The sequence below is a fragment of the Ammodytes marinus genome (assembly GCF_949987685.1).
Source record: "Ammodytes marinus genome assembly, chromosome: 18".
Lineage (NCBI taxonomy): Eukaryota > Metazoa > Chordata > Actinopteri > Uranoscopiformes > Ammodytidae > Ammodytes > Ammodytes marinus.
In genome coordinates this window covers 23,948,265-23,965,217 of record NC_137222.1, presented here as the reverse complement: position 1 = coordinate 23,965,217, position 16,953 = coordinate 23,948,265, and the positions used below count along the sequence as shown (strand labels likewise).

The 16,953-nt window shown below is 40.7% G+C and overlaps 1 protein-coding gene across 1 annotated transcript; it reads left to right on the top strand.

The window, feature by feature from the left end:
- The first annotated feature begins 3,087 nt into the window (after window positions 1–3,087).
- uap1l1 (UDP-N-acetylglucosamine pyrophosphorylase 1 like 1) lies at window positions 3,088–15,889 on the top strand. The gene is made up of 9 exons (XM_080047184.1): window positions 3,088–3,602; window positions 6,197–6,401; window positions 6,833–7,008; window positions 10,913–11,085; window positions 12,799–12,992; window positions 13,524–13,664; window positions 14,198–14,383; window positions 14,906–14,972; window positions 15,489–15,889. Exons 1-9 carry the CDS (start codon window positions 3,320–3,322, stop codon window positions 15,573–15,575), a joined length of 1,512 nt encoding a protein of 503 aa, XP_079903310.1. The 5' UTR covers window positions 3,088–3,319; the 3' UTR covers window positions 15,576–15,889.
- Window positions 15,890–16,953: the final 1,064 nt, after the last annotated feature.

The window sequence follows — 16,953 nt, the reverse complement described above, 5'->3', positions numbered from 1 at the left end:
AAAACTCGCCTTATAACTACTGCATTTTGTTTTGTCATAATCAATTTCTTTACAAATCATTATGTCATTATAGCCCCCCCCCCCACCTACCGTTTTGATTTAATGATGAGATGTGTTTCATAATATCTATTTTCATGGCAGAAGTGTTATCTCCACCATCTCACCTTTTATCCTATCGCAGACCTTTTTAAGCTAGCACGTTCAACAAATGCTACCACATTCAGCGAGTTAGCTCCTTTTAGCTAGAGCAAGAGCAAAGAAATGTTTCAGTTGTTGATTCTAGTGCTAAGAAAAAAACCTGGACGTACAGCAGAAGGAATAAAATCCATGTGCCATCACTGAAGACTTTACCTTGTGTAGGTGTGCTGACAGTGTTGTTGTAATTACTCATAAATTCCTCATGGCGGTGACAGAAGTTACACACTATGGCTTTTATTTATTTATTTATTTATTTATTTATTGCATTTTTGTTGTTGCTATTGAACACTTGAAGGCTCCATAGAAAGTTTCCTGAGCAGTTTGTCATGGTGATCAAGGAAAGCCGACTATCATGAAGAATACAATGCGAGATTTCATCATGTTCATTCAGTCAAATGTGTGTTGTGTAAAAGGATTGTTATATTTGTCAAGGCCACTCCCCTGCTGTACAAAGCAGTCCAATGTTTGTATGTCTCTGGTAGAACTAACAGTTCTGGGACCTTCACAACACCAGGCTGCTTTTGGTCCGCTGCCTTCCTTTGAGCATTACTTCTAATTTGGCAGGAGAGACGATGGGCTTGCATTTTGCTCCTTTGAGTGTGGATCCATTCATTCAAAGGGCTGGAAGCAAAATGTCTTAAGTCCATCCCTCTCTCCTCCTCTTCCTGTCCTGCATTAAAGGAATAGTTCAACATTTTTAATGTTTAGCTTTTTTGCCTCACTCTCCGTCTCAAGAAAAGGCCTAGCACAAACACTGACAGTCAAGGGGAGCAGGTCAAAGGATATGCTTTACAACGTCACTCAATACTCCTATTTGTTTCTTTGGACTTGTTTATTTACCACGTTATGTTGCGCTCTATAGTTTATGCACGTTCTGTCATTTTAGAATCAAATACACACCTGTCCGGCACGTCCTGGTTTTCTTTCTGGTATGTATTTTGTTTTTTAAATTACATAACGTGTAAAAATAGAGCGCAACATAACTGCCCATGTTTAAATATAAAAGAGAGTGAGGCAAAAAAAATTAAAAAGTTGAACTATTCATCGCTCTCATATCATATATGCACAAAGGGATGCCCCAGGATGATGTCAAGAGTGTAAATGTTTTCCACATATTGTACAGTGTAAAGTAACGCTCTAATGTCTTAAAGTAGCCTGTCTTACTGCGTTGTTGTACTGACCAACAGGCAGTAAGGTCCTATCACCAGTGGAACTTGAAATGTACAGGTACTTACTAAATGATACAAACTGGAGGCTACAATGTACATTGATAAATAGAGGCGGTTTTACAAAATGTATTCGGTATATATTTCTATTTTATTTTATTATGTTACCTGTAAGCGATGCGAGAATGAGTCTTGAGTCCTTGTATGCTAGTTTGTAGATGCATCCATCGAAAGAATGTCAAGTGAAAACAATAGTTATGCCTGTTTGTCTCGGCTGTTTTAAATAAACTCCTTCAGCAGTGTTCTGATTTGGCTTCATTTTGTATTCAACTCTATAACTGAAGTGACACCATATGATATGACACCTTTGTCACTTTAAAAGGTTCTAGTAGAAACTGTTTTCACGGTGTAGTGTCAAAGAAACCATTTTTATGTCTCAGATTGTCATTGCTGAATCTCCTCTTTTCAGCCTCGGCCTGAAACGTTCCCTTTTAGAGCCTGACTCATTTAGCCCCGCCTTTTCAAAAAGAATGGAATTGAACTGCCAGTTTGATTCAGGGGAATCTGGGGGGTGTGGTTTATCACAGGTGGTGGTAGTAATTAGTTAGGTAGTATATCAAATGGATGTAGCATCCGGGTTGACCTCAGTTATTTCAACTGCATCTAATCATCCTGGCATATGCGTGTCGCCATCTTGTGAGATTTTTACTCCACCTCATTTCCTTTTACCGAAAAAGAGCATTGATGTGACGTCGGGGGGAGGGAGATACGTCCATCTAGCTGACGTATACCTCCGAGGTGAAGTGAGGGATAACGGGCGGCTAGCTGTCACTCAAGAGATCGCACCCCTAATTATTCATACATTTTAACCTCCAAAAGAATAAAAACTAGCAGCAAAAAAATCCACCCCCCTCAGTGTCATGGAGATATGACCTAAACATACAGACAATGTAGAATGTTTTTTTGGACCAAGCCTTAAATAGGTTTGATACTGCTGTGAAAACAGCATATTTAACATAGTAGTCAATGAGAAATTGCTCTGTTTTGGTACCACCTCCTAGTGGCCACTCGGTGAACTCAAATCTTTGTCACTTCTGCATTGGATGCTGGTAGAACTCGCTGTGGTTGGGGCTTGGTTAGGTTAGTAATGTGGGGGTGTGGCCTCTCCCCTTTTGACACCATAAGGGGAGAGAAATCTGACAGGGGCTTTTGAAAGAGATGTAAGTTTACACATAACCATAAACCAATGGTTCCCTATGCAAAAATAGGATTTTTTTAACGCCGCCACCGCACCCAACGCGTTTCAGGAGGCCCATCAGGACTTCTTGTGTAGGGGCCCAGAAGTTGGTGCTACGCCCCTGTCTAGGCCTACTACAAAGATATACCAATATAATATTAGAATACATATAGGCCTAAAAAATAAACATAAGACTAAAACAGCCAATAATTGAAATTATTACAATGTGTGTTATTGTGAGGTACACAGATTTGATTACAACACCTCCCCCTTCATTTCGAAACAACATTCAGTAAAATGGTAAAGATACATTAGAATAGATAGAACATTCCATCGGTTTTGATAGAAAACACTAAAGCATAATAAATGCACGTATGATCGGCAGCTCGTGCAGTCAGCTGATGAGAGACGCTGAGTCAGCACGCTCCTGCTGACTGAGAGGAAGTCGTCCTAAACGTTGCTTTTTCAGGAAGCTATTTCAGACATGTTTGGCTGCTCGTTTACAGAGAGGGTTTGATCTGGCTACAGCTGCAGTATATTCGCTTTTATTGACTCTACACCACAGGATCCGTGTTTGGATCAGAGAGGGCAGCAGTCACGAGTTGCGCAGGTCCCACAGTCATTTCCTGCAAACTTAACCACACACACTCCTACACTTCAAGCCCTGTGCAATTTGAATGTCCTACTCCACGGTTTTGCTTTGTTACCAAGACTCAAAATGCTTTCCTTGGAGAAAATCAAGCGGAGGTTAGAGAGCGCGGGCCAGTCTCACATCCTGCAGTTCTGGCCGGAGCTGTGTGAGGACGAGAGGGACGCCTTTCTCCGGGAGTTGTCTCAGCTGGACCTGGACGGACTGCGGGCTCACTGCGAGGCGGCCGCGTTGGCTGCAGCCTCCCCGGACCAAGCCAGCGTGGACCAGCACATAGAGCCCGTCCCAAAGGAGGACATCGGCAGCGTCAGGAAAAGCGACAAACGCTCTCTGGAAGAGTGGGAGAATGAAGGTAAAGAGTCAACAACATCAACCGGACCAGATGGTGCCAGTTATCTGAATAACTACATGGTGTTTCTGAGGTTTTTGTGGCTACTGTTGAAATAAACAGAAAAACTCCTACAAGCAAAGTTCTGTAGGCCTACTGAAGAAGCCAACTTTGATTTGATGTTACTTAATACGTTACTACTGAACGTAAGAAGGAAATGTAGCCTACTTTTCATTCGTCAATCTTAATGAGATTAACCCCTTCAATGCACAATATGGGTCAAACTTTATATTTGCAATTATTTTATTTTATCATCCAGTATTCCAGGTCGCCTATTCCTCAATGAACTTGTTTTTGATCATTGCCAATCTAATTTTGTCATTTTTCCTTGTTTAAATTTTGAATAAAAGTATGTGTTGTTGCTTCACTGCCGTTGTGCATAGACAGGTCAACAATACACCACATTCAGCTTCTATGATATTTCATACATGGCTGAATGTCAGCTGAATGCAATTTCAGAAGATGCTTGGACTAAGTGTTTCCGTGGCACACAATGTGTTTTTTTCACAATGTGTTTATTGTTGTTTTATCTTTTTTTCACAAAACACACAAACATCTACACAATCACAACAACGACACAAACCAAGGAGCTACATAAATGAAACGAAAAACTATATTAAAGTACATACAAAAAAAAACAAGAGAAAAAAAATAGTTTATCCCATGTTCTCATCAGTCATGATGTCCATGTACGGCTCCCAGAGCTCAACAAAGTCCCTCTGCTTGCCCTTAGCAATATATGTCAATCTTTCCAGTCCAGTTACGGCCACATCCTCCATCCCAACCCAGAAACAGCCGTTCTAGACTGCTCACAACAACTACAGACTTTAAGTCATTGGAAAGCTCTGTCCATCCAGTATGGGATGGTGATCGCAAAACAAATGATTCTTTAGGTTTGGAACAAAGAGATAGCTCCCTGTTTGGACATCTGGCTCATAGAGTTCTCCAGTACTTTATATATGGAGAACATTTGTTATATTTCAGTAAAAAGCAGAGAAATGTATACAGATATGGCAGCCTTTCCTTGCATAACAGTACTGAAGGGACCTACGTGACACCTCGTTTACTTTTTATTTTCTGCTTAACATTTGCCTATACATGTAATATAATAATGTAATTGGAAGTCCTTAGAAACCTGTAAAGTAGAGTACTTATTTTTTGTCTTTTGTTTTTGTTCTCATTTATTCTGTTTTTGTTCATTGTGTAATTAGAGGAATACTTCACCCATACGGAACCGGCGTTCTATCATTATAAAATAACTATTATAATATAATGAATGAGGTTTTTCTTCCCTCAGTCTTCCCTCAGTCTTCCCTTGGCCCAGCTGTCCTGTTAATCCTAACCCTTACTGTGATGTCACAGTAAGGAAAATGTAGGGTTAGACAGTGAGACCATAAAACACTCTTTCAGCCTTTTCTCAGGCTAGGATGATCCGATTTCATTTTTTTTTCCACATTTATAGTAAATAGGATCTCAGAATTCAATACACCTTCATGTTCCCACCGGTGAAGTAGGCCTTTAAGGAAAATTGAAGAAAAGCATTCTCTGGTGATCAAAAACAAGATACTAAATGAAAACGTGGAATATTAAATGTTTAAATACATTTATTTCAAAGGCATAGAAAAGAAACACAAAGTCAGGCCTTTGTGCATAGGCTTTGTGATGTATGTCATAGGAAATGAATGCGGGTGATTTTTGACCCATGTTGTGCATCAGAAGGGCTTTGCATAGCTTGTGTATGAAAGGGTAAAGAATGGTCATAATGGCCTATGAATCATGATCTGTTAAATTCATCGTTTAGCACATGTATTACCTGTTTGTCCCGTTCCTTCCATTCTGCCAACAGCAGGTGAATGCGGTATCATTTCTCCCAACCCAACAAGAGCAAAAACTGACAAGCACAGCCTGCCCTCAGCCAAACTATTCTGAGATCAGATCTGTTTGGGCTCAATAAGTGAAAGCACGTGTCCACCGCTGAACCGCATGTGGGCACAAAACAGTCGCACTCTAGAGCCCTGAAAATTACAAATAAATGAACCTTGAACTTTGAGTATCACTGGCCACACCCCTTTACTGATTAATGTTTGGATCCGTCCAATGTGAAAGCTTTTACTTTCTTAAAAAAATGGTCAACAGAGAGACGAGGTGTTTGATTATGAAGAAGATAGTTAAGAAGAATGAAAAAACACTCCTGCTATGTACAATCATTTTCAGACCTTTTTTTCAAGTACTAGAGATTAACATTTCATAACTCTAAGCATGATACAGTGAACTGCTCCTGGCTCATGTCACCTGTAACACGGCGGTGAGCTCAATCTCAAGCCCAAAACACTTTGGAACCACTCATCTGAAATATTCATTCACTGCCAATCTCTTCATGCTCGACCATATCACAATGAAACCAGGAACTAGCTTGTAAAGTTGTATGCAGGTTTCCCCTCATACAGTAGGTGTGCTATGTAGGCCAGTAGTTCTAAAGTTTAGGGCCTTGATTGAGCCAATCAGCAAAGTTGACTTACCGTACATTGCATGGTGCTGCTGCCTCTATATTCCAACAGGGCTGTTGCAGATCTCAAAGAATGGAGTTGGTGTGCTGCTGTTGGCGGGTGGTCAGGGGACCCGTCTGGGTGTGAAGTACCCCAAAGGCATGTTCGACGTGGGCCTACCGAGTAGCAAAACCCTGTACCAAATCCAGGCAGAGCGCATTCACAAGATCCAGGAGTTGGCCAACAAGAAGCATGGCTCAAACTGTACTGTTCCATGGTAAGATGGTGGTAAATAAAAATGCTAAATGGACTTGACTTATGTAGCGCTTTTTTAGCCGATTTTCTCCAAGCCCCAAAGCGCTTTACATTTCTTACCACATTCACCCATGATGTGATGGATCTCACTATACTCCACTACTCTGATCATGTGTAGGCCGACAGCAGCCATGTTGAAAGGAGATTAAGACATGTGGGTATGATACACTATAAAGCCTTAGATACACTGTGAATTTAAAGTGGCAGTCAGTGATTTTTCTGTCACTTGGGTGCAGCAGGAACACATGCTTATATCTTTACATCCTATAGGTTGCTATGGTTAACTTGTTAGCGAACAACAACTTATTATACTGTTTTTTTTTTGGGGGGGGGGGGGCTTTGTGATGAAGCTTTGAGAGATTTGAATATATCTGTACTATTGCATTTCTCCAGGTACATAATGACCAGTGAGTTCACTCTGGCTCCCACCGAGAAGTTCTTCAAGGAGAACAACTACTTTGGTCTGGAGCCGTCCAACATGCTGATGTTTGAGCAGCGCATGATCCCGGCCGTCACCTTCGATGGAAAGGTCATCCTGCAGGGCAAAGGGAAGATAGCCATGGCTCCTGGTAGGTGCACTTGGGCTGTGTTCGGATAGCCATACTAACGTCCTACTCATACTCATTTTGACTTCAATTTGAGTATGTGACGGTTTGGGTATGCGAGTTTGGGTATGCGAGATTGACAATGCATTGCGTCTTTTCAAACGACAAGGAAGGTTTTTTTTTAATTATTTATTTACAATTCTGCATTTCCTGCACAACACAGGACTGTATGTAAAAATCTAGTTCTATATCTAACCTGTGGAGGGCGGTAATACGCTAACCAGAGTCTAAACGGACGGAATCTTATAAGAAGAAGAAGAAATTCTTTATTGCTTGAGTATACTTCAGTGTGAATATTTCGACGCACCTCGCATACACGATCTTTAAGTATTAGTATGTAGTGTATAGATGTTGAGTATGTAGGAGGGAGGACGTTAGTATGGCTTTTCGAACACAGCCAGAGGCTCCTTCACAACATCTCTCAAATATACACCAGGCTCACTTTAACAAAGCAAGGCTAGTCTAAAATGTGCAAAGATGCTGACCCAACTTGGGATGGATGTCCACAGGCCACTTGCAAGCCATGTAGATAAAATGTTTTGGTTTTGCTTCGCTTAAAAGTATTTTTTTTATATAATGCTTTTGGCATTTTAAATGCTTTATTTATAAGGCAGAGGGACAGAGGTGACATTGGGAAGAGAGGGGAATGACATGCAGAGAATGACCACGGGCTGGATTCTAACCCGGGTCTGCTGTGAGGTGGACTGAGACTCTATGGGGTGGGGGCATCGGCGTCGGCAGACCCTTTTCACCGGGGCACGTGCCCCGTTGTGGATCTGCGGTGCCTGGGTATGCCTGGGGCACTGATTTTTTAATTAATTAATTTATTTATACCTTTAATTTTTTTTTATTTAAGTCTGACTCATCTGGCAATCTACAGAATGCATGCTTGCATTTTTTTTTCTTAAAATAGGCCTATATGCATGGTGCCCCCCTCATTGGCCGGCCGCTGCAATGAATTGTACGTGACGAATGCACACACTGAGGAGAGAATCATTCTCCTTGATATCGACTTTTTGAACCTGTCCAGCACAGCGTCAGCGACCATTCACTCCGGCCGGCGTGAAGTGAAGTAAACAGTAACGGCCTCCACACACATCCTGCGTCTACCTCTGGAGCGCGTCGCGTTACCTTACTGCTGCCTCTCTCGGACTTTTCTCGGACACACATCGTCTCAGCAGCTGCTGCTGCTGCAGCAGCGCTGCTTCTAAAAGCCCTGTCTTTCTACATAGAGTTTTCATAGATAATTCCCATTAAAAATGAAGTTATTTCATGTCATCTATGATGCATATGATTTATATTGAGTCTGGACAGTAATCCGTTCGCCCCATTGCCATTTTTAAAAAAAAATTTTGCCATATTTTCGCTTGTTGGAAGTTTTATTTTGAAGGGGACACACCAGGAAATGGTGAAACTACAGCGAAAGCTGCCAGTATGAAGTCAATATGACTCTCAGCAGAGTATTTCAAAAATCACTTTACTGAATACGGGAGAGAGAGAGGGGGGTGTGGTCGGGGAAGAAGAAGGCCGTAGACACAGATAGAGCAACGGAAAACTGTTGCGCTCATCATGATCTTTTTTATTTCTTCACTATATTGGATCTCTATATGTGTCATTTATCCAAAAATGAAATGCCAGAACTAATTGAAAATTAGGTTTTAAATCCCTCGGATTTTGATTGCACAATTAAATCGTGAAATAAAGGGATTATTCGCGTATACGACTGAGGGGTGTTTTATTTTGAAATAAACACACCGGGTAAACGTGTAACTAGAGTGAATGCTGCTGGTATGACTGTCAGCAGAGTATTTCTCTATCAGTTAAAGCACAGAGACGCGAGAGAGACGCGCTGCTCTCAGAAAAAAATAGGCGAGCCTCCTGAGGTGAAGGGGAGCGTCGCTGCAGACGTGCCTCCGACGCGCCTCAGCAGTGCGTCTGAGGTTGGATGTGTGCTCGCTCTACGTTGATTTCTGTGACAAAAAGTCAGACGCAGACGCGAGGTAGACGCGCAGTAGAGGTAGGATGTGTGTGGGGGCCGTAAGCGTTACATTTTTATCCTCTGGAAGCATAGAATGTCTAACAGCTGCAGTTGTGAAAGGACATTCAGCGTACTGAGACGCCTTCACACTTGGTTGAGGAGCACAATGGGGCAAGATAGGCTTCATCATCTTGCCATCATGTCGGTTGAGCGAGGAGAACTCTCCAAATTAAGCCAGTCACAATTGATCGACAGCTTTGCAAAAATGAAGCAGAGGCGCTACCGTTTACTGTTAAAAAAATGAACAGCTCCCCTATCTGGCCGTGATATACACACCTCATAGGATCATCACCATCACACCATCATAGGATGGTCTGAAATAGAAATGATAAACACAGACATGTATGTATGTAGAGGTGTTTTTTTGTTTTTCCTTTTACAGTTGCACATTTCAAGTTTTCAGTTTTCAAGTTCATGTTTGCTGACAGATATTTAATGAAGATACGCTTTATGATAATAAATAAGTGCTATAAAATATTTGCTCGCGTGCTTGCATTAATTATCTGTGCCCATGCTTTTTTTAAATAAATAATTGCCCAAAATTTTTTTAGCTTGCGCGCTTCGCGCGCTCGCATTTTTTCTTGGTGCCCTATTGTGCCCCTGTATGGTATTGGGTGAGCTGACGCCCCTGGGTGGGGGGGTCTAACCACTACACCACAAACGCCCTTTCGCTTTACAATCTTACGGAGTAAACATCTTCAGTTCAATGTCAAAGCTCATTGGGAAACTGCTGAATGCTAATGCTATGCTATCATTGTGTGGTGTAATTCTCCACCCATATTGCCAAGCTCAACAGAATGCGGCTCTGTGCTCTGCTGATCTTATTGAAGTGGAAATCTTGGACACCACCTCCATATACCCTTTGGATAATGGAAGTTCTTGGCTTTGTAAAACTAGAGGGATTTAGATGCATGCATACTTAGGGGCTCACTGAAGAAATGTAATCAAATATGTGGCCCTTTAAGTTCAGTACATTCAGTACAAGACATGCATTTTCCAAATATCCCAAACTGATGGACTGGATGGGGTGATATAAGAGGTGGCGGATGGAATTACAGCCTCTGTTTTTAATTTTTTACGATATATTCCTGCACTTTTTTTGATAACCTTCTTTCCTCTTAGTCTCTTTTCTTATTTTCTTTATTTTTGATGGTGTTCTGTCTCTACTTTAAATTGAAACGATATCTTGGTTCAATGACCATTGGACTGTGTACCATTGTCTCTTTTACGTCGATTTTGGGAAATTCAAAATCAACAAGGACTTCCTTGAATTTACTTTTGGTTTCCCCATCTGCCACTGATGATGTTTGTTGAGGAAAGCTTTGTGTTGATTTGGTTGGAAGGTTCAGTAAGCAGAATGGTTCTTTTAGCTAACTTCCTGTCAGTGACTGCAGTTAGCAGTCCCCTCCCTCGTCCCTACGTCATCACATTAATGCACTGCGGTCCTAAAGCAGAGAGTTATCTAGCGTCATCTCAGACCCATAAGTGCGATAAAACATGATGAAAACCATCAAAACAGACATTGGGAAGGATTTTAACCTGCTCCGCCATTGTAGGCGCATACACATTCACCCATCTGTCACTCTGCACGTGCACCGGCAGTGAGACAGGTGCCAGTTTGTAGCGTTCTCTGATTGGTTATCAGTAGCGGTATCCCCGAAAAGTTTATTTGCCAATTACATCTAGAGCGAGTGACTGAGAGATCGGCTTTATGAAACGCGCACACTATATAATAAGTGATCACTGTATGAATAAAGAGTGATTTAACACTTATATTAACATAAATAAATTGCTTACTTCACCTTTAACCTGTCCCTTTCTCTCTGTCAGATGGGAATGGAGGACTGTACCAGGCTCTGGTGGACAACAATGTGCTGCAGGACATGGAGAAGAGAGGGGTGGAGTATCTGCATGTCTACTGTGTGGACAACATCCTGGTCAAGATGGCTGACCCCGTCTTTATCGGCTTCTGTGTGAGCAAAGGGGCTGACTGTGGAGCCAAGGTACAGTATGGACCAAGGAGCATTCTTCTTCTCTTTTTTTCCTTCTTCTTTTCAATAATTTTTTTGGGGCTTTTTTCCATGCTTTTATCGACAGTGGAGAGACAGAGGCAAGGCAAGGCAAGTTTATTTATATAGCACAATTCAGACACAAGGCCATTCAAAGTGCTTTACAGGGGCAAGATTAAAATACATAATACACATTAGAAAAGTGACTGAATAGAAATAAAACATTTAAAAGCTAATGTTGAAATAGAACATTTAAATAAAATAGAAATTGCAGGTTAAAATGGAAACAGAAAAGTCTTCAGACTTGATTTAAAAGAGCTGAGAGTATCAGCAGACCTCAAGTTTTCTGGGAGTTTGTTCCAGATATGTGGGCAGAGATGAAATGGGACAGAGAGGGGAATGACCCAGGCAGGATTGGATTCACAGCTGCATTTCTCTTTGTGTTAGAGTTCAATCGGAGTGTTGGACAAAGCCAGGCTGATACTACATTTTTGGATCACTTTGAATTTCAGGTCTATTCTATATCTTTTCTTACACGGACATATTGGTTCTTCCAAACTCCTAGTTGTATTAAAGGCCTACTTCACCGGTGGGAATATGAAGGTGTATTGAATTCTGAGATCCTATGTAGTGTAAACGTGAAAAAATAAATGAAATTGGTTCATCCTAGCCTGAGAAAAGGCAGAAAGAGTGTTTTATGGTCTCACTGTCTAACCCTACTGTGACTCACACGCACATTTATACTACATAGGATCTCAGAGTTCAATACACCTTCATATTCCCACCGGTGAAGTAGGCCTTTAAGGTGAGCACAGCAGGAACACACATTGTTTTTTTTTAAAACACTGGTCAATTTTGATATTTGTCAATTTTTTCATACTTGTATAAATCAAAAGGTCCAAAACGTAAATTTTTTCAATACCCTGAACCATAAATCTCAACATCTAAAGCACTTACATCAACTAAACTTTCCATAATCATTCTTAGCACTATTTTTTTTTAAGATAATTTTTTTAAGCTTTTTTTTTACTTTATTAGACCGATTTTATAGAGACAGAGTTGAAATGGGGCAAAGAGGGGAAGACATTCAGAGAACTAACCACTACACAACCAGCTCCCCCCTCTTATCACTATTCTATCTAAAGATTGTTACACATCTATTTGTTCACATTAATTGATTAATTGTCTGATTTATGACACATTTAGTTTTTAAAAACCCTTTATTGTTCAAATGTGTAAGGCTGTAACCAAAATGTGTTCTGTGGAAACGTTAGACATTAATATGTTGTTAAACTAAATAAGGGGGCGCTCGTGGTGTAGTGGTTAGATATTGCCACATTTTCATATTTATTCAAACATTTCTGTAACGATTGCAATACAATTTATTTTTTTTTATGTAAAGAATTAACTGGCAACGAATCATGATGATATCTACAAGGTCAATTTTTTCAAATCCTATTTAAGTGCAGTGTCTCGCATTAATAAGGAAAATTAAACAGGACTGTTGTTCTCTTGCGTACAGTATGTCTCTCACAGTATCCTTTTTTTCCAGTTGCACCCAAAAGCCGGCTTTCCAAAGTATAGACTAACTATTCCATCTTTTTTGTGACGGAACATCGCACAGAAAGAGGGAAATGTAACACAAATTCTGAAGAAGAAGAAAAAAACTAGTGTTTGTGTGCTCATATGTCCCTCTCCATGCGTCAGGTGGTGGAGAAGGCCTACCCAGCAGAGCCTGTGGGCGTGGTGTGCAGGCTGCAGGGTGTCACTCAGGTGGTGGAGTACAGTGAGATCCAGCCAGAGACCGCCCAGCTCCGAGGCCCAGGAGGAGAGCTGCTCTACAGCCAGGGAAACATCTGCAACCACTTCTTCACCAGAGCCTTCCTGCAGGACGTAGCACAGTAAGAGCCTGCCTGCACATGTCACAATAGCCCCGTAGTTCCTTCCTGGAGAACTTAAAGGGTTCCCTTGGTCCGGTATTGTCTGTGTTTCCACCACGGCCGGAAGTCCCAGAATCAGTGTTCCTGATTGTGGCCTAATCAGGGGATCAACAGATTATTTCTCTTATCAATGTTTGCATGAAGACACCTGTGTCTTATAAAAAGACAAAGAGCAGGCATGGTGAGCTGAATAGTGGCGCTGCAGGTGGAAACGCGGCTAATGTCACAATTCTCGTGTGTATAAAACATGATGGTACACTGTTAATCCATCCCTCACACACTAACGGTATTCTAATCCAACACATTTCTGTCTGCTCTCAAATGTTGACATGCAGCTGGGAGGGGGGGGGGGGGGCTGGTGGTGTAGTGGTTGGATTCTAACGAATCTAAAATATATAGAACTTTCAACTTTTTGATTTCAATTACAGAAGAAATGTTACTTTTCCATAGTATTCTAGTAATATGAGATGCACATGTATTTTAATCTTCCAGGAAATTTCAAGGTCAATTGAAACAACATGTCGCCCTCAAGAAAGTTCCCTTCGTGGACACATGTGGCAATCCTGTCAAACCCACCAAACCCAACGGCATCAAGATGGAGAAGTTTGTTTTTGACGTCTTTCCATTCTCAAGGTGTTGTTAATTATTACATTGTGTCTTCGGCTATTTACTCTGCATACAATGTCACAACACATTGTCTCTACGGCTCACTAAACATTCACTCCCTGTTCGGGATGCATCGTCAAGTTATCTGTATCGGTATCTAATGGCTTTAATATGAAATATGGGACATCTGAAAACATCCCGACACGACAAAGCGATAAATATACTGCAGAGCTAGGGAGAAGCTCAAAATGTTTTAAATAATAATGTACATTTAAGTATTTTTCTTATTTTACTCAAAATATAAAATAACATTATTTTAAGCTTAGTATTTTTTGACTGCATTTGCCAGTGTTCCAACACTACAAGACTATGCATAATAATATGTTAATTTCTCTACAGAAGAGACTTGATATCTACAATTAGATGTGGGGGGAAAAAAGAGATTATATTAGTTCTATATATCGATACCGATATCGGTAATCGGTCGAATGAGTATCAGTAAATCGTATATTGGCAAAAAAAATCTAATATGTTGCATCCTTACTTCCTGTCTTTGGAAGGAGCTTTGTTGCGTTCGAGGTGGTGAGGGAGGATGAGTTCTCTCCCCTGAAGAATGCAGAGGGAGCAGCCGGGGACACCCCCACCACCGCACGCCGCTCCCTGCTGGCACTGCACTGTCGCTGGGCCACGGGGGCTGGAGCCACACTGCTGGATCAGCATGGGAACGTTCTACCTCCTACAGCCAGGTCAGAGCAACAGCTTCCTGGGTTCACACAGGAGATATACAGCAGCACACTGGAGGCCAGGGGAAACAGTTGAAGAAAATGTTTTTACTGACAGATATCATTATGAAACGTTGCCAGTTGGTTACTTATACATTAAACTTATCTTTTTTTACTTCATTTTAAGTATTTTCTTAACTTATCTTATCTTTTTTTCAGAAATGTTTGAATATAAAAGCAAATGTAGCGATATAGTCATATGGTGACAGTGTAAAAAAAAACAAGTGACAAATTCCAGCAGTCTTTGTTCTAGATATGTATTCGGAAATTGAGTCATAAATAATAGGTTACTTTGGCCGTCTGAGTCCAATCAAGTGGCTATATTCCATATTGTCTCAGAAGTGCAGAATTTCCTCCATTAAGAGTTGTAGTGATCACAGCGACAATTTCAATGTGCATACGGGCCTGTGATAGTTGAAATGACATAGACTGGGAGAAACCTAACCCTAACCATGAAATCTAAAAATGTGCTTTCTCCCCCCATAGTCAACCAGCAGGAGACAATCCTCCGGCACAATGTGAGATATCACCTCTGGTCTCCTACTTTGGAGAGGTAATTTTGTCAGCTTTCATTTTAAATTCCACATGACTATACTGCTTCTGCCAATCTGCTGGCTGCTCCCTCACTCCAAGGGTCACCTAGTCACTCGTCTAAATCACGACTGTTTACTGTCTTGGCTCCAAAATGGTGGAAGGAGCTCCCCATTAACATCAGATCAGCTGATAGTTTACACATCTTCCGCCACATCTCTTCAGACTGCACTTCCACTAAAAAAAATAAAAAAATAAATTGCGCTGGTTACATCTCCATGTAGCACTTACATGTGGCACTTGGTAGTTTGGTTTATTTGAAGCTATAGTACTTGCGGGATTCTTGTTGTTCTGAGTTTGTACCTTCATGCTTGGATGCACTTAATGGAAGTCGCTTTGGATAAAAGCGTCAGCTAAATAAAATGTAATGTAATGTAATGTACATCATTTTCACAGTTTTGTTATGATGAATCCTCCCCTTATTGACTTAACATGGTTGCTGTCATTTAACCTCACACCATCTGACTTTCTCTGCCAGGGCCTAGAGCAGCTGCTGAAAGGAAGGACACTGCAAACTCCATTCATTCTGGATGAAGAAGGAGCCAAAGAGTTGTCCGCTCACTAACATTGTCTCTGGTTCATAGAGGATGGTAGAAGGGGATGGCAGCAGAGATCACAGTATTCTCTGGACTACAGCAAGGAGATGGATGTGTTTGGTGCAGGTTCAGCCCAACAGTGCACATGTTATCGAAGTGAATTTTGGATTTGTATGTGAAGATAATCAAATCAAAAGGGCGTCTTAATACATTATGGTCCCTTTGTTGAGGAAGAGCTCCAAATGAACACTTGACAACATGTAAGACAAATAAGGGATTAGATGTAGTGTAAGAATGTAATCAAAATACCTCCCCTCTCGTTCTTTTTAAATAAATTGTCATTATAAGTACTGTATGAGTTTTATTACACAGTGCTGCTTGAAAGTATGTGAACCCTTTAAACCTTTTGGAATTTTATTTAGTTTAAGCCTTATTAATTCATTATTATATCGATTCAATAGCAGCATTTTTTATGTTAAATAACAGGTATGTGTTTAGTGTTTATCAATTCAACATTCTTTTTCCGGAAAATCAATTTTTCTAGTCAAAAGAATCAAGTAAAACAAATGATTTGCCAACTTTTGTAAGTGCTAAAGTAAGTGAACCCTGAGCTGCATTGCTTAAATCGAGCAGGTAAACACAATCAGGTGGGACAAATTGAGTGAGGAAATGGACCAATGTAATGAGAGATCTTTAGGGAAGAAATCAGGCGGCACTAGATAAAACAGAGATAAAACCAGGTCAGTTTAGACCCACATATATATAATAGATAATAAATGATCATTAGAAACATAATAGGCATAATAATAGGCCTAATAATAATAATAATAACACTATTAGGCCTAATTATATCTCATTCATATTTATTTAATTTTACTGATTAGTTATTGTTTTATTATTAGTTATTATAATTTTCGTTGCGATGTGGCAACCGCAACACGTCTATTTGTATGCCAGTGAAACAAATTGAATTGACCTCAAATAGGCTAGGCTATGTATTTTTCTTCTTTTTCTTTTTTGTCAAATAAACTGCTTCTGATGACAGCCAGCCATGGACTGTCACGTGGCCGACGCTGGCCAATCACATCCGAGGCTGTAGTGTAAAGGGGGGAAAGAACAGCCTACAAGCGAAGCAGACGGATTGTAATGTATTTTTGTGTACTAATATTGTGTTCAGTTATTTAACCCCATATGATTGATATTTAATAGAAATTGTATGTTTTCGGACGTATATTTAATTCAATGTTTTTGGCTCAGTCGCTTGAAACCATAGATAGTATATAAAAGCTTGAAACAAACGCAGCAGCCAGGCTGTCGGACTCGCTCGCGGACGCTGTCAACATAAACCGTTAATTCTCTGACGACATTACACGGTTAGCTAGCGTTGTGACAGGACGCTGCTGGATG

What these genes read in the sequence shown, in the direction of transcription:
- uap1l1 (XM_080047184.1), top strand. Translation starts at nt 3,320, where the DNA reads ATGCTTTCCTTGGAGAAAATCAAGCGGAGGTTAGAGAGCGCGGGCCAG. An exon ending in GGAAGAGTGGGAGAATGAAG is followed by an intron (nt 3,603 to 6,196) that starts GTAAAGAGTCAA and finishes ATATTCCAACAG; the next exon opens with GGCTGTTGCAGATCTCAAAG. An exon ending in GTTCTACCTCCTACAGCCAG is followed by an intron (nt 14,384 to 14,905) that starts GTCAGAGCAACA and finishes CTCCCCCCATAG; the next exon opens with TCAACCAGCAGGAGACAATC.